The sequence below is a fragment of the Ursus arctos genome, unplaced genomic scaffold, assembly GCF_023065955.2.
Source record: "Ursus arctos isolate Adak ecotype North America unplaced genomic scaffold, UrsArc2.0 scaffold_9, whole genome shotgun sequence".
Taxonomy (NCBI): domain Eukaryota; kingdom Metazoa; phylum Chordata; class Mammalia; order Carnivora; family Ursidae; genus Ursus; species Ursus arctos.
Genome location: NW_026623111.1, coordinates 35,544,506 through 35,570,802, shown reverse-complemented (window position 1 = coordinate 35,570,802; position 26,297 = coordinate 35,544,506). Strand labels below are relative to the sequence as shown.

At 34.2% G+C, this 26,297-nt stretch overlaps 1 protein-coding gene across 1 annotated transcript; it reads left to right on the top strand.

Annotated features, from left to right (window-relative positions):
• The first annotated feature begins 46 nt into the window (after positions 1 to 46).
• On the top strand, positions 47 to 24,672 carry GNPDA2 (glucosamine-6-phosphate deaminase 2). Its single transcript, XM_026508822.3, has 7 exons — positions 47 to 190; positions 3,505 to 3,666; positions 7,707 to 7,808; positions 8,884 to 9,066; positions 14,388 to 14,572; positions 18,319 to 18,493; positions 23,646 to 24,672. The coding sequence occupies exons 2-7, from the start codon at positions 3,543 to 3,545 to the stop codon at positions 23,705 to 23,707; spliced, it is 831 nt and encodes a 276-aa protein (XP_026364607.1). The 5' UTR covers positions 47 to 190; positions 3,505 to 3,542; the 3' UTR covers positions 23,708 to 24,672.
• The last annotated feature ends 1,625 nt before the right edge of the window (positions 24,673 to 26,297 follow it).

Below are 26,297 nucleotides of genomic sequence, written 5' to 3'. Positions count from 1 at the left end.
CCTAGAGAGCTAGAGGTACGCGCACGCGCATGCGCAGTACCCGCAGGCTGCGCTGCCGTCCCATCTGCGCCTTGGGTTTACATCCGGGTCTTTGGGCTTCGCGTTCCACACGCCGGCTGGGGTCGCTCCGGGTTCCTGGGTACGGATTGTTTCCGCCGTTCCAACATCGGAAGTGTGGGTGGATCGGCAGGTGAGTCCAGGTTGGGGACCAAGAAGGGGAGTCGGGCGGGGAACGGATTGACCATTGCCCCCTCGGTGGGCTTTGTGCCGAAACGGGGACGTGCGGCCGGAGCAGATTGGGGTCCCGGGGGCGGAGGGTGGCTCGTGGCTGCTGGTGCCCTTCGGAATTGGGCCTCCGGGAGCGGGTTCTTATCATTTCGTCTCTTTTGGCGGCTTTCTCCTGACACTTGTTAAAAATCTGTAACAGTCATCCTCTTGTATTCGTTAGAGTCTGCGGAGTGATTGGGCCCAGCAGTCACGCAATTAAGGAGGGTTTGCAGCCCCGGCCTTCTGGGCAGGGACCACAGCCTCCTCAGCTGCTTCTCGCCGCGCAGAGGGATGCGGCTCCCCTGCGCTGCACTTCAGAGGCCTTTTCAGGTCAGGTGTAGAAAAAAAGCTCAGAGCAGGAATTAGGAAGTTCAGATGCTAGTGTAGATTCTAGACTAACTGTGCAACCTAAGTCGTGTGCAAGTTCCCATCCTGCTCTAAAGTTCTGAGATTTGTATTCAGTAGCCCATTCTCCAAGTTAGTGCACATTCAGAATGAATCAGCACCAGAGGAAGGTGAGGGAATGGGGGTGGGGAGTGCTGTGTAATTTTTTGAGTGCTATCTGGTTGTGATCTCAGAGAAGTGCCCAGAGCCACACCAGTTTGGATCTATGAGGATTAGCAAAAACTTGCAAAACCACATTCTTAAAAATCTGATTAAAAGTGACCAAAACATTCTGCTTTTCCTCTGCGTGGAATGATTCATTTGAGACTTGTGTAATGAAGTCTGAGTCTTCTGAGTTTAAAACAAACAAAACTTGCCTGTACCTGATCTGAGAGACTTAACTTGAACTTCTTTGCGATGAAGTCGCTTCCTGTGGTGTGCTTTTCGAAATTTAACCTGATTGTAATAATCATCTATGATATTTCTAAAAGTGCAGATTCCCTGGATCCCCTTTCACATCTGTTGAAACACTTATGAACAGTGAGAGGGGCCTGGAAATCTCAATCTCTAGCAAGCATCCTAAGTCCTCTTCTAAGGCACATCTGGAGCATGGGTCTTTCAGTCAGACCATCTACCATTAATAGCTTTATAACTTTAGCAATAAATTTCTGAGTTGTAGTTTTCTGTATCTGAAAAATGAGGATAATAATTTCTACCCCACAGACTATTCAGCGATTCTAAGCCTTAATAGTAGGGCCCCTATCGTAATCATTTTTGTGACTACAGAACTTAGTGCTTGGCATTTAATAGGCCCTTACAAGTGGGTTGAATTGAGAAAAAGAGCGTGCCCAGAACACAGAATACACTTGGAAAATTCTAATGCTCTTCCTCCTTACATTACAGGCCTTTTTTTCTTTTTATCAATAAACAGTTTGCTGAATATTCTTGTTAGAAATAAGTATATTATTAGAATTAAGTGTATCTCTTTATGGCTGGGAAATCTTTCTGATTCTTGGTGTAACTTCGAAAATTGTTTCTGGCATTAGATCATTAATGAATTTAAATAGAGGCGAAGTCCATTTGTGTTGGAGTGAATTTATGACTTACTATGTAAATTATTGTCTGTAAATGCTATTTGTCTTTTGTTACTATGCCAGAATTTTAAATCATGGTGATCATAATTTCTTGTTATGCCAGAATTCTAAATCACTAAGTTCTTAAGAATGTCATTTAGGTTTCATACATTCATTGTAATAAGACCTACTATTCCCATTAATTTCAAGAATTTGACTTATTTTTGTATGTAAAGTGTATGGGAACTTAGAACTGCTGAAGCCATTTGTAAAAGGATTGGTATGGGTGACAAATCCATTTAAATATGAAACTAAGAATTAAAATCTGGAAATTATGGTTATAAAATACACTGTAATGTTATAAATCTTGTCAATACAAAAATAATACATTTTATAGAAATCGGGGGGTGTGAGTCATGTAGTAGGTCAATCCACATTGTCTAAAATGGAATCACAGTTTTTAAGTGACTCGGATCTCTTAATGTTTGTGAAATATTTTGTCTTAACCTTAGAGTACTCTTTTAGGAACCAAAATTGCTTTTTATGAAGAATTTTTTTTTTTCTTAGATCAGCAGTTTCAGTTCACTTTTTCTTTCGTTAAATTCAGGAAGAATTACATATTACGCTTTTTATTAAAAACAGCATCTCACTGTTGAAAATTATTTCTGTACATTCTATTTATATGTATAGATAGACATCTAGGATGTTGTATACCTAATAATAGTTTTTATTTCCTTTTTTTTTTTTTTTAAGATTTTTTTTTTTTTAGATTTTTTATTTATTCATTCGACAGAGATAGAGACAGCCAGCGAGAGAGGGAACACAAGCAGGGGGAGTGGGAGAGGAAGAAGCAGGCTCATAGCGGAAGAGCCTGATGTGGGGCTCGAACCCACAACGCCGGGATCACGCCCTGAGCCGAAGGCAGACGCTTAACCGCTGTGCCACCCAGGCGCCCCAAGATTTTTTTAATTTATTTGACAGAGATAGAGACAGCCAGCGAGAGAGGGAACACAAGCAGGGGGAGTGGGAGAGGAAGAAGCAGGCTCATAGCAGAGGAGCCTGATGTGGGGCTCGATCCCATAACGCCGGGATCACGCCGTGAGCCGAAGGCAGACGCTTAACCTCTGTGCCACCCAGGCGCCCCTAGTTTTTATTTCCTGATTTGGGTTGATTTTTTTTCTTCCTCTTATACCTTCCTGTATTGAAAGAAATTTTTGAGAAGTGCAGGTATCATTTTTACAAAAACATTTAACAAAAGGGAGGTTTGGTTATTACACTATTTATAGGGAGAGTTCCAGATTTTAGTGATTAACCCAAAGGTTGCTAAGTAATCACTACTCCCTTTAACTTGCGTTCAAGAAATGAGTACTACTTTGTTTGCCTTTAGTTTTGTTTTATGTTGCTTTATATAACATCCCTGTCAAGACAGTGTAGTGTGGTGTCTTATAAAAACTTTTAAGTTTGCCTTGATATGAATTCTGACTTTGGCATTTAGTAACTGTGTGACCTCCGTCAAATTATGTGAGTTCTTCTCATCTAAAAGTGAGTGTTATATTTACCTCACAAAATTGTTGTATGTACTCACATTACATAGGCTACTGCTAGAACCCAAGGTCTGTTCAAAAGGGAAAGCCTATTACTATTTTAAAAGTACAGGTTGTATTCGTATATAAGTATGTCTTTCTTAAGTAATGTCCTTTTTACAGTCAACAGTTTTAATACACCTATGTTTGAGTGTCTGTAAATTACTTAAAAGTGCTCTGCAATGGAATTTTCTCAGGTTTGAACTTCTTGTCCTGGAAGCTGTGCATCATCATAATGAGGCTTGTAATTCTTGATAACTATGACTTGGCTAGTGAGTGGGCAGCCAAATACATCTGTAATCGCATCATCCAGTTCAAACCTGGACAGGACAGATACTTTACATTGGGTTTACCAACAGGTAATACACCTTTTTTTTTTTCATTTTAGGTACTTAACATCATGGGATGGAAGAGTTTACTTTAGTAAAATGTTTCCCCTTTATTTCTTGCCATATCACTGATTGAACATATTAGTTTATAAAGCCAGAAATGTGTGTGTGTGTGTGTGTGTGTGTGTGTGTGTAGATATATATAGATATATATATATATGTATATATATATGTATATATGTATATATATATATCTATATATATCTGGCATCTGTGTTTCATTACTCTTTTCTTGTATTAAAATTGTACATCACTTGCCACTCCAAAATGCAAAAGGAAATATCCTAAACTTAAGTGATGGTCATAATATTTTTGTACCTTTATCTAGTCATCTTTTGTTTGTTTTTAAGGATGTTACTTTCACTATTCATATAATTAATTAGATTAGCCTTTCTAATGGTTGTTTGGAGGTATCTGAAGTATGTACTCTTGCCTCTTCATTTCACCTCCCCTGTTTCATATACTGTTATTATCTTATTAGCCTTTTATAATTTGTGTTTATTTTCTTTTTATTATAGAAGTATTGTGACTGAAAAATTGAAGACTGGTATGTCTTCATGACAGAGCAAACATAAATATGAATTGCATGTTTTATTGTATTTAGTTCCCTGTTAAGGTTTTTTTTTTTTTTTTTTTAAATTAACCAAGTAGTGTCATTGATCTCATGGCACTTAATTTGATATTGTTGGACCTGGAATCAGAGCTGCTACTTTCTTGGTGACTGCAGGGCATTTATTCTACCTCCCTAATCTTTGGTTTCCTTACCTTTAAGAAAGATAAGGATAATAATAGCCAATAATGTTGTTTGAGGCTCATATAAGGCAGTGTTTGTGCCACTCCCTTGTATACTGTAAATACTGTATAAATTTACAGTTCTCATAAGTGTGTCTTATTTAAACAGTATTTTGTTCTTTCTGCTCCTCCCCCCACATGTGCTAACTACATAAAAACTACAGTCATACTTTTTTCCACTTGTGTAATTTTCATGAAAGGTATTGTTTAACTCCTCAAGTTGTTTGTGTGTTATTTTGCTTTTTGTCTTTTGGTCCAGGGCAGTAGATATTGGTGAGAATGGCAGAGAGGGATTTTTAAAAATTGTACATACCAGACTGGCACCCTTAACACCTACATTTTTGATACAGGAGCCCCAGTGGTTGGACATGGCCTCTGTGTCAGTTTGCATACTGTGAACCTAGGCTGCAACCAGGCCAGCTGCTTTGATCACTCTGTCTTAAGTATGATGTAGAAATAAACAGTAATTTTAGCTTGGGGGCAGAAAGTCTTCAAAGTCATGAATGCAAACAGTCCTAAACATGCTTTTGTGTGTTTAGATCTACAAGTTTTCCTTATTTTGGGATAGTTTAACTGCTAATAATAAACCTGCCGGTGACATATCTTGGAAAACCTTTCTTGACATTTTCCACTTTCCTCCTTAATTGACCATTGACAGTGTTAATCATGCTCTCTCCTCCTTGCCTTTGAAGTTTGAACATTTCTGTAATTGTCTGTAGCATGCTGTGTTTATCCCTCCACCAAGCACAGTTTCTGGGGAATATCTTTTCAGTGTTTACTGACGTGATCTTTTTTTTTTTTTTTTTTTTTAAGATTTTATTTATTTATTTATTTGACAGAGACAGCCAGCAAGAGAGGGAACACAGGCAGGGGGAGTGGGAGAGGAAGAAGCAGGCTCCCAGCAGAGGAGCCTGATGTGGGGCTCGATCCCAGAACTCCAGGATCATGCCCTGAGCCGAAGGCAGACGCTTAAGGACTGCGCCACCCAGGCACCCCTATTGACATGATCTTAACAAGCTTCACATTTAAGGGCCTCCGTGCTTCCTGACTCCCAAACTTATTTCTTGATTCTCTTACTCTGAATCATGATAGGAAAATTAGACTACTTGTAGTTCAAAGAATAGACCTAACCTTGCTGGCTTTACTTTCACTCATGTTGCTAGTGAGTTATATAATGAAAACTCTATGAGCCATGGAACCAGACAGAATCTCTTGAATCTCTCTGGCTTCATCACCATATTATATTTGGCAAATTCCTTAATCTTTTTGACCCAGTTCTTCCATTCTCAAAATGCAAAAGACAATGCCAGTTTCCCAAGGCTGTGAGATTTACGTGAGCTGATGTGTAAAAATACCAGTATATAGCATCTATCACATGTTAAACATACAAATGTCATTGCTGGGTCTCCTCTCTGATCTTTTTTTTTATTTTCAACTATAGTCTAACTCTTAACTATTGGAATTCTACACCTTCTTCAAGACTTAGTTGAAATGTCATTTTCTTGGATCCTTCCTCCAAAAACAAGACTATAATCTTTTCTTCTTTGATTTACAACAGTTCTCCAGACTTCTTATAGGTTATTTATAATATTTTCCTTTGTTTTGGTTATTTTGTATTTGCCTGGTCCTATCTTGTGAGGTTTTTTAAGGTAGAAACAGTTTTAATCTTTGTTTTATCTGAATCATAGTAAGCACTTGATAGTAGTTATGTTAGTAAATGAGTTTTGCCAAGCAAATATTAAAATGAAGTTTTTTTAACCAGTGCACCATGTACCATATCTTTCATTATTTTATTTTCTTCAGCCACATGGATTAAAAAGTAGAAAATGGATTTTTTTTTTTTTTTTTGTCTTCACCATTGCGACTTCTTTTTTTATTCATATATTCTTAAATCAAGGGAGCCCTATAATTATACTCTTGACATTGAAACAAACACAGATTTGTTTATGCTTCTAGGAAGAAAGAAGGAAAAGCACATTTATCCGTCTTTTAGATAGGTTTTATGTTAGTGGGGTATAGTTTTTTGAGATGGAATTATAAAATTTGTATAAATTATTAATTACAATTTAAAACAGTATGTTTGCTTTAGCTTTTAGAAAATCTTTTAGTCTTCCGTTCTCTGAACCTCTATTTATTATTTATAGCCACTTACATTATTCTTTCATCTCAAATGAAAGGCAGTCTTTTTACTACTATAGAATTTCTTTTGTTTTGTTTTGTTTTGTTTTGTTTTTTGCCAAAGACTGTTTAGTTCTGTCGTACTTCCTCTGTCTGGCACTTGAGTAGAAATTTTGTGTGCAGATGTTTTGTTTTGTGATGGTGGATATATTAGGAATTAATCAATACTCCAGCCAGGATTGGGAGGGCCAGATCACTTGTTAAGAATGCAGTCAATCTAACTTTCCAGTTTGTAGTTAAAATGAAAAAATACAGCAAATTTAAAAACAGGTCATCTTCAAGTGGCTAAATTTATTTATCTTTATTGTGTCATGTCAAGAAGCACTGTCAAACTGATTTTATTTTATAAAACTTGTAAAACAATCACATTTATAAAACAATAAAATCAAGAACTGATATGAAGTATCCAAAGCCAAGATCTCATTTCCCAGAGGTCGTTTTACTTTATACATTTTTTGCTGATACATGCTGAAGATAACGCAAAATAAGAAACAGAACCTCCAGTTAAAATCATAAAGGCTAATGTTCCTCAAACAGTCCTTGCCAATTTCTGCGTCTATTTTGAAAGCAGAGGCAGTATTTAAATTTAGCTCTGGTTTCCCTTTTGATTTCATTAAATGGTCAACTTGACCTTTTTATATTTCATTTATATGATATAAATCCTTCCCTAAAAAAGCTTTTTCTCAAAAGGTGAGTTGTTTTTCTTTTAATTCAGATGTGCTTTCTAGAAGTTTCTAATCTTGGAATATTCAACATTAATTCCAAATACTGAACAATTCTAGCATAATTTTCCAAACTATAATTTCTATTGACAGATTTCCAGTTTTATTCAGCAAATTCTAATTTACTAAGATTTCAAGGTACCTTGCAAATGTATGTATAATTCAAAAAAATTTGTTAATTTAATATTTAAATTAACCATTGTTTCCCTAGTAAATTACAAATAGAGAATATCATTAAGAGAATAAGTAAATACAAACTTTTTTTAAAAAATAGATTTTTCACATTATGTTAGAAAATGGAATCTCTATCTGTTTTAGGGAGTACACCTTTAGGATGTTATAAAAAACTAATAGAATATCACAAGAATGGAGACCTTTCTTTTAAATATGTGAAGACCTTTAACATGGATGAATATGTAGGTAAGCTATATTATTTGAATATATTATTTAGATATATTTTAAATAAAATGAATATAGTTTAATAATATATTATCTGAATTTATGTTTTGAATGTAATATGATTATTTCTAGAAGATAATGTACTGCCTTGTGATGAGGTTGGGAGTTTTTATTTAAAAAACATATTTTTGTGATGGCAGCACGATATCGTGGAGGAATATGGTACTAGAAATCAGAAGATCTGTATTCATTCTTGGGCTCTGCCACTTACCAGTCATGCAACTTTGAGCCAGTCCCTCACAGTTCTCATTTTGTTTTTTCCTTCCCTTAAGGCAAACTTAAAACCAGTGTTGTTGTGGGGATAAATTGAGTACCACATATGTAAAAGTAATTAGTAAAGATTTTTCAAATATAAGTGTATTTATATTTGTGGCTATAAAGCTTTTATGATATATTGATTGTTAACTTGCTTAACAGGGAAGATCTGTGATGCAAATAAACTCTTGTTTTAAACTTGGAACATAGGAATACATTTTTAATGGCAGCCTAAGTGATAGCCAAAGAATTGTTATGATTCAGTATACTTTGCATGCATATAGGAAAAATTGATGAGAAACATAGACCAACATTTCAGATGTATGGCTAATTAATTTATGTTGAAATTAACACATGGATCAGTTCCACTGGTAAAAGTTTATGTGTTTGAGAAGTGGAGTACAGTGATTAAATGCATGTGAACTAGACTTCTGTGTTTAAATTCCAGTCTTTCTATGAGCTGTGTGACCTTGGGAAAATTACTTAATATTTCTGTGCTTTTCTGTTGTGTATCTGTAGGATGAGAATGATAAAGGTAATTCCATAGATGCTATATAAAATATTTGAGTAAGTACATGTAAGGTGATTAAAATAACATCGCATATAATGAGCATGTTTTCCACATAAAAATGCCTTTAAATTGGATTTAATTTGGCTATCCATTGGATATGGAATAGAAAGGTTATATGTTTTAAATAGCATTTATGGCTTAATCAGAAAAGTGAACTTTGGATTTATTCCTGGAAATACTTACATTTTTATTTGTTAACTTTTTATTTAGGACTTCCCAGAAATCATCCTGAAAGCTACCATTCTTATATGTGGAATAACTTTTTTAAGCATATTGATATAGATCCTAAGAATGCTCATATCCTTGATGGGAATGCTGCAGATTTGCAAGCAGAATGTGATGCTTTTGAAAAGAAAATAAAAGAAGCTGGAGGGATTGACCTTTTTGTTGGAGGTATGTAAAACATTTTGTCGTTAATCTTAACCTTTGTATAATGTCTGGAACACCTGTAACTGTCTATAATACCTATTCAGCTACTGATTTTTATTTTATTTTATTTTCATCAAAAATAATATTAAGGTTGCAAGTTAGAATTGTTTAAATTATGTCTTGAGAAATAAGTTCCAATACCTGCTAAACTTTTATATTATCTCTTTTATAATTAACAGTTTACCACATCTTACAGAATGAGTGATGTTTCTTTTCCTAAATTGTAATTCTTATCTTTTATGATTTCTTTAAAATTCCAACCCAGCTTTCTTGCCAAATTACAGGGTTAAATCTCTAAAAGTTTGCATGTGAAACAGGTGGATTTTAGCATTTCTGTACTGATCACTTAAATTGCTTCACTTAAAAAAAAATCAGTTAAGAATGATGTAAGACTTTATCATCACCCTTTAGCTAATGTGAACTAAGCTGTATAACTGTCTTCATAAATTCCACATGAATAAATGCTTAATTGGCTAAATTCCATTTGAAATTTATATATATCTACATGCATGCATGTGTTCATAATGTACTGTTGAAAATAGGAAGTTTCTTTCTTTGTAATGACAACGTGGTTTTCTATCGTCATTATGAAGCCTGAGACAGCTAATTAATTACCATAAGAATAGCATAACATCAACTAAACTGAAACCAAAATTGCTTTTTGCCAAAGTTTTTAGTATTCAACTAAACGTACTAAAGCTCTAAATTAATTTCTCCGGATATGTCTTATATTTAATTTATTAAAAGACTGCTTAAAAATACATGAATTAGATCTTCAGTAGAGCTGTATTGAGGCTGATTGATGGTTGAGGTGGCCAAGTATGGTTGTGGTAGTTGGTTGCCCTTGGGAAAAATTGGGTATTACAGTCAGACATGATTTGCATTCCGTTCTGGTCACTTCTGACCTTGGGAAGTTTATTGAAGTTCAGTATAATTAAGTTATTTGTAAAACGGGATTAACCATTCCAAAACTTGTGAGAATTAACCATGTTATAACATGTAAAATGCTTGCATAGTGGTTGGTGTGTCATTGGTATTTGATTAAGTGTTACTTCAGTCTTCTCTTTCTAAACTGTAGATAATGAAATAATTGTTCCTTAGTTCATTGAATTTCCTGCTTTTTTACTAAATTACGTCTAAGGGTATCCAGTAAGATTGAGATTTTTCTCTTGGAAGAAATTTTTTTCTCTACCTAACAGAGCCAATATTTACTTTCTTTTGTAGGTGGGATGGTTTTTATCTGAGCAAGAATCCAAGCTAGACTATTTTGCTTTTCAAAATAGAAAGTTATCTATGTTTTAAATAAAATTTGCTAATATTACCTCAGTATTCCTGGAAAACATTTGTATTCCAGTTTTGTCCATATGGCTCAATTTTGAGATAATTACTATTTGTACTTGCCAGTATCAAGGCTGTGGCAATCCACATTTGGGAACGTTTAAGGAGTGTACTACCCATGCATTCTTTAGAGTTTCTAAACTCCATATCAAAATCAGGTAGAATTACTATAATGTATACCTAATTACTGTAATGTAATTATACCTAATGTATCTGTATTTTAATTATATTGAGAAATATTTTCACCCATTTACATTCATTTGAGTATCTTTTTTTTTTCCTGTTAATTTATTTGCCTTACATAAGGAGCCATGTGACAAATCCCTTGGGGATTCCATGCCAGAAAATAGAATTTACTTGGGGTGGGGGTGGGGGGACCTAAGAATTCCTAAACTCCATTTTAGCCCTTTGTCTGTTTTCCAGAAATTATTTACCGCTTAATGTAGTGTTTAAGCCCGAATATCCCTTATCAGAGATTTCTCGTAGAACTTTCTTCTTTTCCTATACGTTTAAGTCACTTCTCTTTTTTGCTTAAGCTTTTTGGTGTATTTCCTCACTATAGGTCACCTTAGTTTTCCCTTTGAAACAGATGGAGTGTAAATTATAATTATGTATGCGTATCACTGACTCTTACTACTAGAAAGAACTTTGCTTTGTTTTCTAACCAATTTTTGTCTTGAGCTTCCTGTAGACATTCCCTCCTGACCAATCAGTCACTTAATCAGTCAGTCAATAAATAAGATTTCCTCGCCTCTTCCATTAACATCTTTACTGTAGTCGTGTCATGATCCAGGGCCTACCATTTTATATTTACCATCCAAAGGATGTAATTACTCTGTGTATAGGGGGAGAAGGGTTAGCTTATTGCATTTTCTTTGAACTTTCTCCTATTTGGGGCACCCTCTTATTGGATGTGTACTCATGAAAGAATCTTATTTGATTCTTTGCCTTTGTTAATCTAGGTTTGTTATTGGATTTTCAAGATGAGGCTTGGTATTTGGGTATTTGGGTCTTATCACTTACCCTTCTTTTGTTCCAGGGTTTGTTGGTTAATAAAAACACTAAGAACTGAGCCAAATGGGATCAAAATATCAGCCTTATTAAAGGTAAAGTTGGATTAGAGATTTCAGGTTGGGCTTGAGGCCAAAGTGGGGTTTCCTATTCTTCCCCTCTAAACTGGAAATAGTAGAATGAGAATAGCTCAAGACTATGAATCCATCGTGTCTTACTCCTGGGAAGTAGAACAGGAATTCCCTTTCTTCAGTAGAAAAGAAAAAGGAAATATATTCTGCCAAAAGTTCTCATTCTCCCTGTGATGACAGAATTGTTAAAAGAGAGAGTAAAGTGTATCATGCAATCCCTGACCCACCCCCAGCAATAAAATACACAGATATGAAATTTTATAGATAAACTCTATAGAGATATTACTAACTTTAAAATCATCTTAAGGTACTGTTTTTAAAAAATAAAAATAAGTGGGGAAAACTTGAACCCTCTCCTTTGGCTACATTATTAGAATCTTTCATTTGCAAGTAACTGTAATCTACTTTGGGACCAAAAGTGAGTTAATTAAAACTGGAATGATTCTGGGCTGACTCACAGAATTGTTAGAAGAGTTGAGACAGCCAAGTCTGTGGAAGAACAAGAACCAAGGAGCCTCAAATCTCCAAAGCAGAAATTTATGGATACTCTCCTGCAGCGCTGTCGTCAGATACCTCGGCTGTAAATGCCTGCCTTCTTTTCTGCACCCCTGCTCAATTTTCAGAATTTCCTGAGACAGATTCTGACTGTTTCAGCTTGGGACAAGTATTGATCACTAGGCCATAATCATCCTGACTCAGAGAGAGACAAAGTAGATAAAGGTCCCCTCCATTGTGAGGGGAGCAGGGTGAGGTAGAAGAAGGAGAGAGAAACTATACCGAGCATACCAAAGAATAGCAAGCATCTACTCATTTATTCGGCCATTATGTATTGAGGGTCTTCTATGTGTCATGTATTGAGGGTCTTCTATGTGTCATGTATTGTTCTAAGAGGTAAGGGTATATAATTAAGAGAAAGTCCTTACTCCAATGAGATTTACATTCTACCCCCACAGAACTGTAGGAACACAGGGAAGGCCTATAATCCAGTCTGAGGTTTTATAGATGTTTCATAAAGGTGTAAATATATTAGTTTAGACTTAAAGACTGAGAATGTGCCATGGTTTTTAGATTTCATGATTATTTTCTTTAAAGTTTTGTAAAGCTTTATGAAACATTCTGAACGCTTTTAGGACATATTTATATGAGGAAACTCAATTTCTAAGAGGTACTTATGGTCAGTAAGGGAATATATTGACCTTTCTCTGTCATGAACCACTGCTGATAATTTCAGCCTTACTGTACACTTTTGTATGACTCACAATACAAGCTAGAACACTAATGTTGATCCTTGAGGACTTCCTATTTTTTCTGAAACTTTTATTTTCCTGGTGCTAGCCTTTCCTGTTTATACATACACAGAGAAATACAAATATTTGCACAGATATATACTTAAGAGGAGAAATTATAGTTTTACAAATCTAGAGAGAAATGCATATCTATAATTTAAAACTTTTATTTATAGGCAGATATATATACACTAATGGAAAAATCCATACATATTAACCACATGTAGGTCAGGTTTTATGTCACCACATTAAAATTCCTAGAATGTGGTGCTTTGGTAGCTTATATCTGCTCCCTAAGATTTTCATTTCTTCTTTGTTCCATCAAAACAGGTTCTTCTTTGTCATATTTTATTTTATTATAATCTGGGAGAAATAGGTTTGGATTATAGGCTAAGAGTCAGTAAAATACATCTATCATTAAAGTAAAATGCAGAGTATAAATGTAACAGGTATTTTAACTCAGAACTTGTGGGTTTTTTTTTTCATTGAGGTTGTCAGAACTCTGACTAGCTGGTAGGGTACACATATGTAGAACATGATTTATTCATGCCTTAGAAAGAGTCTTCATTTTACAAAAAGATTTCAGTTTCATTCAAATAAGGAATGTATTTTTATCTAAAATAGAGATGGGCAGTCCTAGAATATTAGAGCTGGCGGTAGGTCTTTTTAAAGCAGTGTTTTCAAGTTTTGGTCGTCACCCATTATTAGGTCATGAAATCAATATAGTCATTCACATTCTGCATTTCCCTTTTGTGTTTTGCTAATGAAATAGAATGGCTTCTAGCAGGGGTAAGTATTATTTCATGCAGTTCTTGTTTTTAATTATATTTGTATGTGTGTATATGTGTGCTAGATTGCAGTGTCAAATATATTTCTTGTAGTAGACTGTAGTCAAAATGTCTGAGGAAAACTACTGCCCTATATTGTCCAATCTAGACATTTTTGTAAGTGAGGAAACTATCCTACAGGGATGTTCAGTGGTTAATCGCACCATCTAGACTAGAACCAGGCAAGTTAAAAGTGTTGATCATAAAGACCACTGGGATAGGCATCAGAAGATTTAGATTTGAGTTTTATGTCAGTATTTACTAAATTGTTACCTTGAGTAGTCATGTATTATCCGTGCATGTCAGAGTTTCCTTCTGAGCTCAAAAAAGCTTGAGGAGATGAGGAAAATAGATATTCCTAATAAGATTATCTCACAAGATTGTTGACTATATGTGTTCTTAAGATGTGAAAATACTTTATAAACTGTGAAGTGTTGTGTTTTAATATAAGCCAATGTGCTAAATTTTACTGCTATTACAATCATGCTAGCTCAGTGCTAAGCATATGGAATACATTGCAATACTTCTTGAATCAAATACAGGAACAAATATTTTAATGCAGCATGAGAAATTTGGCTATCATATAAAATAAGGTGAGCGTGTTTATGACTATTTGCTCTTAAAAACAAGTTGAACTTTGAGAAATCTTATTTACTCTCTGCATCTATGTGTGTGTATACTTCTTTTAAAAGGAATTGGTCCAGATGGTCATATCGCTTTCAATGAACCAGGATCCAGTTTAGTATCAAGGACAAGATTAAAGACTCTAGCAATGGACACCATTTTGGCAAATGCTAAATATTTTGATGGAGATTTATCGAAGGTGCCAACTATGGCTCTAACAGTTGGTGTGGGGACAGTGATGGATGCAAGAGAAGTAAGAATTCAATATTCTTTGATGTCTGAAGATTTTGGAGGAATTATGGCATCAAATAATTTTGGTTACATCCTGTTAACTATGTAAATTGTTATCTAGCTTTCAATGACTTCTGTTAGTCTCATTGCATGTTTTGAATCCAACTAAGTTAAGTCTTTTGGAGCTTATGTAAACTAAGAATTAGGCACCACCCCTTCTGGAATACTGCTATATTGGCCTGTTCCTGCTTCACAGTTTGAGTTCCTAAACTCATACTGATCAAATGGTCTGTTTTTAAGTGAATTGTCTGTTATAACGAAGATGCAATGCTGGTTAACACTAAACAATTTTTGGAGGCTCAGGATAACTTAGTATAAAGTACTTCTTGACTGTGGGAGGATAGCCAGTTAGTTTCCAGCAGAAAAAGAACCCATCTAAGGTGTTCTAAATTTGGTATTATGCTTAAGAAGGCAACTACTCTGAACAATAGAACCTGCCTAATTTTTAGATTTTTAATTGGGCTTTCATTTCCTTCCCTGAGAATAACAGAACAAATTATAGTCAGCTCATGATTATAAGTGGTTCAATTATATGGAAACTCCATTCCTTCCTGATAACAAGATGGGACAGGTTCAGAGGAAAAGCATACAGACAAATTAAGATGAATAAATATCAGATCTTAATGTAAATATTTCTAGACTTGAACATACGAATAGAACTGTCATTCAGAATGTAGTTTGTCATCTAAAAATCTATCAGTATGTGAAGAAAGACCTTTCAAGAATTGAAATTCCTTAGTAAAAAAGTTGAAAAAGATTTTAGAGCAGTTGTATTTCTAAAATATGAAACTGAAAGTTATGCAAATAGACTTACATTTAACAAGATTTAAGTTGTAATGTAACAAGCTAATTCTTAGAATGAACAGAGAGTTATTAAGATACTGATTTTTTTTTTCTTTTGGTCAGTTTTCCAACAAAATTTTATGCCACTCACCTCATGGTATTCACTCCCAGCATGATTATAAAGAAAATTATTATGGCAAAACTATTCTAGGACTTCTTTAAATAAAGAAGTCCCGGGGGCCTTAGTGCTTTGATTTTTATATCCTTTTTTTGAAACAATATCATGTCATTATACTTAATGATTTTCTTCAATTGTAAGGAGCTTAGTGTGTACAGATTTTCATTTGCCAGCGAATTTAACTGTGATGTGAGCTGTTCTATAATTTTAGTTTCATTAAGATCAAATACACTTAATAAAATTTGGAATCAATGTGTGGGGAAGATGCTATTGTTAGATGGAAAGTACATATGAATGGTAAACTAAATTTTAAGTGGTTAGTCATCAGGAAGCAGCTTCACAATTTGACATCTCTGTTAATGAGGACCTTCTGTACACACCTTGGAAGTGACACGCTGGAAGTTATTATAGGTTTCCTTAAGACTTGGGAATTGTCAACTAGGTAAGGAACCACACCGGTCACTCCTTTATCACTCTTTCTTTGGCTTGAGGCCCTCACACTGATGGTATGTGTGAAATGCTCTACTTTTCCAGACCTTGCTTAGAAAATGGCACCTTTCAGTTTTCAACTTTCAAAACTCCCTTTCTTGACCATAATCCTCATCGTCAAAGTTACTTTCTTCTCTTTTCTCTTGACCACTCTGTTCTTTTCCTTTGTATCACTTCTCACAATTTCTGATTGTTCTTGTATGTTTACTGGTTTAATATCTTTTTTCTCACTAATTTACAATCTCTGTGAGTTTCTATGTCGTGTATATCTAGCACCTTACACTACCTGTCACATAATAGGTATTTAATAACGGGAATCGTGTGAATGAATTGCGTTCATAATTCATGTTGGAAAAAAATTCTATCCACAGCTTGGTCGTCTACTTGAGCCACCAAATCTGATTTTTGTTGACTTTTGGCTCTTCGCCAAAATTTAAATTTACCTGCAAAGAGTTGAAATTTGTTTTTACTAAGATATATTTAAAGATAAGGTCATATATTTAAAGGTAATTTCAAAAGAGAAAACAAATTGTTTTCCACTATTGCAACATCTTTATAATTGTTATATATAATAATACTTTGGATATTTATTCTTAAGGTGACATAGGAAAAAAAATAAAATTTAAAAATCTGCTTTTGATTTTGCTACTTTACTAAAAGTCACAAGGTCAGTAACGACTTCTCTATTGCTAGCACTGGCATCTTCTCTGCAGGTTTTATCCTACTGGGTCTCTTTTCATCATCTGCTACTGTTGACCATCCCTCCCATCCTAAAACTCTGCCATTACTTTTCTTACTTTCTGAGCATTCCTTCCTAGTCTGCTTCCCAGGCTTTTCTTCTTCATCTGCCTTTTGAATAATCTTGTTCCCTAGGATTTCATTCTGGAACTGCATATTCACTCTGCATGCTTTGGGGCATGACCTTTTTTTTTTTTTTTTTTTTAAATATGTCAATAGCAGTCACTGTTTGGAACACTCTTTCAGTAGTGTTATCACTATTCCAAAAAGATAAAGTACTCTCAATACAGTGAGAATAATACGTATCTTTGTCTTGTACTCTTTCTGAAGCTGCACGTTTTGTATTTCCAACTTCCAGCTGACATCTAGATATTTAGACTACCTATACTTAAGCTGTCTAAAATTTATCTTTCCACCAAATTTGCCTTTCTTCTGGATATTGCCTCCCTTGGTGAATAGCAGCACTCACATGAAAATTATCTGAGCTTGAAGTATGTCATTCTCAGTTTCTTCTCTACAACTAATCAGTCACCAACTTTTAACAAATAATTTAGAGGTAAATAAGGATCTTGCCCTCCATCACCACTGCCTATTAAGTCTGTATATCAATTTTTTCAAGGATTATTAGTTCATTCTGACATATATACACTTACATTTGCACATGTTCTTTGAATTATAGACTTTTAGGAATTTGGGACCAAGAGCTTGGATTTTCTATAATTCATAAGGGTATTCTTAGTCTTGTGTGCTTAATGGGCAGGTCTTACATTTAAGTAGATCCCTAATCCTCCTTTAAATCTAGTTTTTGTTTCAAGACAACTCTGGTAACATCTGTTCAGTGAAATAGTCTTTAGGCTTCTTTCTCTAACTTTCAAAGTAATATCTACTGTAATGATTGGATTAGAGCAATTTGGTATATCATTCCTGGTTATATAAGTTCTTGGTTGACCTGCAATTCTGCTTTTGCAAAACAGCCCTTTTCTTTCTTTCTTCTTCATTTTCCCAGCTCATTTCTGCACATCAGTATCTAATGTATTAATAAGTACTTGCATTATGGTATATTCAATAATACTTCATAAAAAGAAACTGTTTTACTTTTTTTTTTTTTTAAAGATTATTTATTTATTTATTTGACAGAGAGAGACAGCCAGCGAGAGAGGGAACACAAGCAGGGGGAGTGGGGGGGGGGAGAAGCAGGCTCCCGGCGGAGCAGGGAGCCCAATGCAGGGCTCGATCCCAGAACCCTGGGATCATGCCCTGAGCCAAAAGCAGACGCTTAATGACTTAGCCACCCAGGCGCCCCACTATTTTACTTTCTTAAACCGGAAGAGTTACACTTTATGCTTGCTTTTACCTTGAAAAATAAAAATAAAAACTCAAACTGTGAAGAAATATGTAGCTATTTTTATTCTACCTTCAGAAGAATATTGGTGCTAACATCTTTCTGTTAGAAAAATAGAGTTTTTTAGTCATTTGAACCATGTTTTAAGAATTAACATGTAATGGTCATGACTTTTCAGGTAATGATCCTCATAACAGGTGCACACAAGGCATTTGCTCTCTACAAAGCAATAGAAGAAGGAGTAAATCACATGTGGACTGTTTCTGCTTTCCAGCAGCATCCCCGAACTATTTTTGTGTGTGATGAAGATGCTACTTTAGAATTAAGAGTTAAAACTGTGAAATACTTTAAAGGTGAGCATTGAAATTTCAGAAGCAGACTGTGAGAATGTCCCATTGTAGATGACAATTAAAACTTAATAGACTGTGGAGTTACATCTGCACTGTGCCTGTTGAAACTGGCATTTTGCCAACACAGTAGCCAGTTCTTTTTTAAGGAATAGAAAACTCTCATCTCAAGTAATAGTAGCTTTCAGAATAGTTTCCTATTTTTTTCTTGAAATCCAAAATTTAATAAAATATATTTTACTTTCATATTGTATATACAAGATTAAATAACCCAAAAGGAAATATATATATATGTTCTGATTTTCTTTTGTTTCCTTGTCCCACCTTCCTTGCCAAGCTATGGTTTAGAATCTAATCAGCAGATAAGTTGGGTTGCCCACTATCTCATTTAATCTTCACAATTTCAAATTATTCCCATATATCAGATATAATGGTTCAGTGTCAGAGCAGTATGGAATAAACTCTCAAGTAAGCAAGGGTTTGACTGCCCAGATTCTGCATGTAGCTTGTCCTTTTGACTCTTCCTGCAGTCTAGTTCAGTAATTCTTAAACCTTACCGTAGCAGGTTGTATATATGAAACCACACGTGCTTGATGTAGTGGGTGATTTAAGAGATGTTCAAGGAAAATTTGACTATACTGTTTAGAAACCATTCCCTGCTTAAGATGAATTCCCCATATAGATACACACACATAATAAACAAGCTGTAAAATAGGTGCTCTTTATAAAGTACTTGTATTTTATATAGCTGATATGAAAATATTATGTAACTGGTCATACATATATATATATAGGTTAGTATTTCACAGAGTAGTATGTATACTGTTGATATTACATGAATATGTATTTTTAATCTTTTTACTCTAGTTACTAGGTGTTTATTTAACATGTATTAGAAAAAATACACTGAATCAATCAAACCTGTATTCCATGAATATCATTGTTTTGACAGAGTTAAAGAAGTTACCATATTTTATTTCCTCTGAGACACATCTTTTTTCATATCTATCTTGTCGAAATTGGGATGTGTTTAAAATTGGTGTCAATATCAGTTACCTAGTAGCATTTTTTCTTAATGGTATATAAAATAATGTCTTACAGTCTCCAGCATCTCATTCATGAAATATAGTATATAAACTGTAAGTCAATTTAAAGGAAATCTTTAACTCATAGTTCATGTAAATGTGTGAATGTGGCAGAGATCCTGAAGATGATACACCAATGACGTTTGATGAACAGTGAACAATCACAATTTTGATCATGTTTATATAGTTTTTGCACTTAGGTTTTGTGAGCATTTTCCTATCACTAAATATTCTTCAAAAGCATTTTTAATGGCTATATAAGTAGATGTATCATAATTTACTTAAACCTATTCTTACTGTTAAATGCTTATTAGATTATTTCCATTTATATTTTTATCAAAAATTATTTTACCAAGCCACAAAAATATGAAACTGAAATATTGTCAAGTTTTTTTAATAAGTTGACAGGTGAAAGAGAAAGATCTGTGATGAGTTTTGAATAAGAGCCCTTGTATGGAGTTTTACCTATATATTTCCATGTAGTCTTTCAGATTTCATGATAAATACTAGATTCCTTGAAAAAAGTAATGGAATCCCCATTATCCACATATTTTAATGTCAGAGATTCATTTAACATTCCTATGTTCTGGTACCAGCAATCCTCAGGTAAACCCTTGTGCTTATCAGATGTTGTCAATTCGTTTTTATCATAAAATGTTTACACTTTAGTGAAGTAAATATTTATTAAGATACTTAATAATAGCCAATACTTTTATGACCAGGCACTATTCTAAATGGATTATACTTGATTTACTTTATTCTCATGATTCAATGAAGTGGGTATTCTTGTAATCCCATTTACAGATGAGTTAACAGGCTTAATAGATATGTTAAGTCACCCAAAGTCATACAGCTCATATGTGGGCAGAGCTGGGTAAGTGAAACTGGGTTTATCTGGCTTCTGGGCTTTTGTCCACTGTTTGTACTGCCTCATAGAAAGGAATAAACTCTGGCTATCTAAATCATATTTGTTTGTTTGGGTTGCTTTCATACTATAGTAATTGCTTCCAAAAAGGTATAGACATAGGTTAAAGATAATTTAAAACAGAAGGGAGGAGGTGAATACATGTATTTTGTTCTTTCAATTCATCTATCCAGATTCTAAGCTGTTCTGAAACATTTTGAAGTATAGACTATTCATGAGAGAATCACTGCACTGCTCTTTTGAGGATACTGTGTATTCTACTATGGATCTGTATTTATTTCTGGAGAGGTTCAGGGTATCAGCCTCAGTCAGAGTGCCTCCCGTCAATATGGAGAAAAATGGAATTGAGATATTATTCTGGGCTATGTGCAGACCTCATTTTACAGTAAGGTATTTTAATACAGGGTAAAATAAATCAATATTCATAAATATACATATTATAAGTGTAGTTTTATCTATTTGCCGTATTTTCACTGAGGTATTTTATCACTTCAAGATGTACTGGAGGATATGAATCCTGTAGTTACCTTCTGTAATTCTTCAGATTCCAGTCACATTACTACGGTTTCTTCTGCCATCACTAAAAAGTGCATAAAAGGGCTCTATTTAGGTCCTGAAGAAAATCTAGGTTAATTGCATCTAAAACAATAAAAATCATTAGCAAATGGGACATTTCAGTATATACCTTTTGGAAGATAGTAACTCATAGGAAAACAGTTTGTTTTATTCTAAATTTTTTGGTTTTGATTTTATATAAAGCCTGTGTTTACGTACTTGAGAGTTTATTTTCAAGACCTCATCATCATGGTGAACATTTTTTTTTGTTCCATCCTTTGTAGGCCCCACTCCAGTAGTTTGAGACAGAGATTGAATGGGTTCAGATTGAGTCCAAACCATAAAACTGACATTTAGAATCTATGACATTTAACTACTTCTGGCAACATGTTAGGAAGTCTATACTTTTTAGTACTCAGAATTTTTTTCTGTTAAGTAGCAATTATTTTTTTCTATCAAATTCTTGTATAAAAAATTGTCAGCTTTACCTTAAGTCATAATAAATTCTCTATGTAACATCCAGAATGCATTTCTAGTTTGGAAACAGCCTGTGTGTAAAAGTTACAGACAATGTATAGTTAAACTTTATAGAATTGAATTTTTAATGTTTATTCTGATGTTTTGTGTTTTCAAGCTCTAATGTATTTCCATGATCAAAGCTGTAAGTAAATGATAGATGAATGTATCAAGTAGAATGATCCTCTTAATTACAGCTGCTTCTCCATAAGAGGTTACATCTTCTAAACTGAGTGGCTAAGGTTACTGTTGTCTTTGTTGTTCCCTCTCCTGGGTTTCTCCAGTCCCCATTTTATTGCTCTTTACATTCTGGTTGTTGACATGGATTAAACTTTTCGGTTAAATCCTGTTTTAAATAGGATTGGTTTAGAGATATCATCTGGTAAATCGTTTTCATTAGCAAGTATTTCTTCTGCATTATAAAAATTACCCTTTATGTTTTTGGTAAATATAAATTATATTTTCCAGTTAGTGTCATCAGCCAAGAAAACAGGCCCAAGTGCCTTCAAGTACATAGTCTCACATGGTGGTGTAAGAAGTATTTCTTCCTGAAAGTATTTGATTCAGCATCATAAAAAGTTGGCTCATTAAGTGATTTGAGAAAATAAAATGTAATATATTTTGTTAAAAGCTTTGCAAAGGTAGGGACTTAAGTTTTATTCACTGCATTACTTCAGCATCTGGGAGTGTGCCTGGTACAATGGAGGCATTTGATAAATTGTAGGTAGTTGGACAGGTGGATGGGAGAGCACTGGACTATGAGACCACCACAGTCTAAGCACTAAATGATGTAAATCACCCTATGAAGCCCAAAGGATATTAAATAAAGAGTTCAATAGTAGCTGAAGAAAACTTTTTGAGTTGATAGAATGGAAGGCCCTAGAAAATGGATAGTAGCACTCAGATTGAGAGGAGATAGCATAAGCACAGCACAGAATTTAAGGAAGAGCTAACACAGGAGCAGAACAAGTTCTTGTTAATAGACTAGAGAACAGTTAAAGTATACTGGTATAAAATGGGGCTAGATTGTATTTTTTTATTTTTATATTTTTTAGTAATCTCTACACCCAACATGGGGCTTGAATTTACAAACCCAAAATCAAGAGTCGCACGCTCTTTGACTGAACCAGCCAGGAGACCCTGGGCTAGATTATACTTTAAAAGCAAAAGGGAATGCTGAGGTTAAGAACAAAAAGGAAAATCAGGGTTCAAATGTTATGACTCTTAATCTCTTTTGGGTCATGGACCACTATGAAAATCTGGTGAAGAGACTGTCCTCAGAAAAAAATGCACACACACTTGCATACACAAATTTATATTAATGCAGGAGATTCAAAGACTCCTTGAACCATCTCTAGCTCTATCATATCCTAGGAGTTGAGGCTATACTTGATTTCTGCGAGGTGGACAGCTGCCAGCTGTCATCAGTTTGGGAGTCGGAAATGATTCAGTATTGACTGCTCTACTTTTTTTGCATTCTAAGTTTAACTCTTTGGTTATGTTTAAATGTGGAGTCTTCAACTTTTTAATGGCACCTTGGATTTTTTATTAACCTCCTTCAGTATAGTTTGTTATCACCCCTCTTGTAAAAATACACATGTCAAAATAGTGGAAAATAATTTGCCAGATGAATGGATAGCGTAATACTTTGGAGAACTAAAGCTATCCTACTTTAACAATGGTTCTGAGTCCCTGGGCTAGAGTCTGGTAGAGAAATGCCAGAGGATCAAACTCAACAGACATATAGGATGTAATTAAAATGTATTAACCAAGTCAGGATTCAAATTTGTTATTTTGCCATTCTGAAGCTCTGAAGGCAAGAGCTGCTTCTACTCCCAAGAATTTGTACTCATTCTGTATCTACAGCTTCATAAATAACTGCAAATTGCTACTTGCTAGGTAGTTAACTAAACATTATGAAACATTTCTATTTGCATTTTTCAATAAAACTTAACTATTTTGTATCAGATGGGAACCAGTATACTTATTGTATCTTATAAAGCTTCTATTTTCTAAGGTGAATGAGATATAATTCAAAATTAAAAATAAAACTAGAATTGTGCTTTTTTTCTTTAAGGTTTAATGCATGTGCACAATAAACTTGTGGATCCACTATACAGTATGAAAGAAGGAAATTGAAGGAGATTGGAGCAAAATTCTGCTTGAATGAACAGAACACTTTTATAAGTAGTAGACGAATTTTCAGCTATGCAATATGATAAAACATGGGGATTTTTTGAAGACTGTCATTTTTGAAGTCCAGTATCTATATGTTAAACATTCCATATTTAGAATGTGTCCATTTTATACTAAGGTTTAGGAGAAGTAGTTGGCTCTCACAAATAGCTGTTTATTATAAAAGTACAGAAGCCACACAGCCACCCTGTAAAACACCACAGAAATGAAATGTCTGTTTAAAAAATTTCAAGTCATTTTAAATGTCTATACATTTAAATCTATACATCAAATATCATTCATATGAATCTGGTTGATCAAAGTTTTATTTTTTAATCACATAAAGACACTCCAAGCCTTTCAGATATCAATCATTGCAAACCTTTACTTTTGGAATGTAATCTTTGTATTTTCTGTGCATTACACACAAGCTTTTCTGCACGTGGTTGCCTTAGTCATCTTTCTGCAGTAGCATCTGGACATCAAAAGTCCTGCTATATATCGTTGGAACAGAGAATCTGAAGAGATGCCAGTGCCTAAAAGTACAGTTTACGTCCTTTTGGAAAGTATGTATAAGTGCATGATTTCTGTGCACCATCTTCTATAGCACTTTTTTACAAATGTGCTCTTATTTTTATTTAATGACTTGGGTTCATGCTTTTAATATAAGTATTTTGGCAATTATGAACTTTATACCTAGCAAAACACTTAAAGAAATTCTTTTGAAGACAATTTTCTGATTATTGTTAAACTTCATAAACGATTAGCTTTATTCCTTACGTATATGTCTAAAAGGATTACGTGATGAAGTATATATAAAAAAGAATTACTGTAAACTTAGATTGCCATTAACAACTTGCATCATTAAATTGCAAATAAAAGTATATTGTTTTCTATCTTTAACTCAAATAAAGATTATAATAAACAAATGTTATCTAAATTTTATTTCCAGAAGTGAAACTGAATACGTGCATCTGAGGTATTCCAACATTATTAGTAGTATTCACTCAGCATTTACTTTTTGTTGCCATCAGGCATTTAGGAGATTTAACTTAAAAGACAATAATTCTACCTGTAATTTCTTAGTCACTCAGTGGGGAGTAAAAAATTCTCCCATTTCTTCAGCATATTTTGCATCTCATATGTCCATCTCAGAGAAGCATTACTTCGATACTTAACTGAAATGTGACTGAAATGTATTTACAATTAAATTCCTTAAATGGCAAATAAAAATTAAATAAAAATAAATAAAACTTAATATAAAGTATGTTCCTTAAACTCCAAATAATGTAGTTTATAATTGCCTTAAGTGTTATATATCATCTTCTAGTCACATACCTGGTAATAAAGTACTGGTTACTACAATCTACCTTATCTACCTTCTATAGAAAGTCACAGTTATAGTGAAAACCTTAACTTTTTTGATGCATGATTCAACTAGTTATTTCTGTGCTTTAAATGTGCTAGCTGAAACACAGTTTAGAAGATCTTTCCATCACTGCCCTTGATGTTAAGGGGCTAGTTTGAATCAAACCCATGTACTCAAGCTCCTCAGCAAACTGATTTCTGGCCACTCTAGCTCCCTAGCTCAGAGGCTAAGTTGCTGTTAATGAACTAAGAAGCCCATTAGATTTCCACAATGTAATAAACCATGGTAGCTAAGAACTGGTAGGGTTTGGATAAAGAAACCACTGTTTGAATCCCAGCTCTGTCAGTAACTGACACCAGCAAATATAAGTCTGAGCTGCTTGCAATATAAGACAAGATGGTAATAGTACCTGTACCTTGACTGTTGTATAGCTTGAATGAGGCAATGGCCTGCGGAGCTCAGCTCACCAGCTCTCAGTTTATTATATTCAATAAATGGTGGCTATTCTAATACATTTAAATTATTGTAATGTTTGCAAAAGTCTCAGTAATGTTAAGGTCCTCTGGGGAATATACTTAGAAGGCACACAACTCTTCCTCTGTTCGGGAGAGTGGTCAGGGAGAGAACTTTAAGCTTACACTACAAAATCTGAAAAATACTTTTATCACTACAAGTAAAACAGCTTCCTAAAAAGTCAGAGGTTAAAGGAAAAGAACTAAATGTGTCCAAATTATACACCTACTAATACAGCACAATATTAAATAGTAGACACGTGGTGCATACTTCGTGCCAGGTACCAACCTGTAACCTTTCTCCTGACAATAATGGTAGAACAGAACATTCGGTCTTAAAAATTATATGTAAATGCTCTTCTAGGTTCAAATATACTATACAAAATACAAATATTGTTATGGAATCTCAAATATTTCATCTGTTTTATTACAGCTAGATGGGATAGGAAAGATATCTGAGTAGATTATATAAGTAGGATGAAATCACAGGTTAATTAACTACTATATACAATTTTAAGTAAATCCCACTATCTTATAGTGAGAAGTACCTCATAACGTAATAACCTTAGTATAAAATATATCAATAGTCTTATCCCTAAAAGACATTTAATTCATTCAGTTCATTCAAGGTAGAGGACAAAATTCAATGGCTAACACATCTTACTGTAATATA

What these genes read in the sequence shown, in the direction of transcription:
- GNPDA2 (XM_026508822.3), top strand. Translation starts at nt 3,543, where the DNA reads ATGAGGCTTGTAATTCTTGATAACTATGACTTGGCTAGTGAGTGGGCA. An exon ending in TACATTGGGTTTACCAACAG is followed by an intron (nt 3,667 to 7,706) that starts GTAATACACCTT and finishes TATCTGTTTTAG; the next exon opens with GGAGTACACCTTTAGGATGT. An exon ending in TAACATGGATGAATATGTAG is followed by an intron (nt 7,809 to 8,883) that starts GTAAGCTATATT and finishes CTTTTTATTTAG; the next exon opens with GACTTCCCAGAAATCATCCT.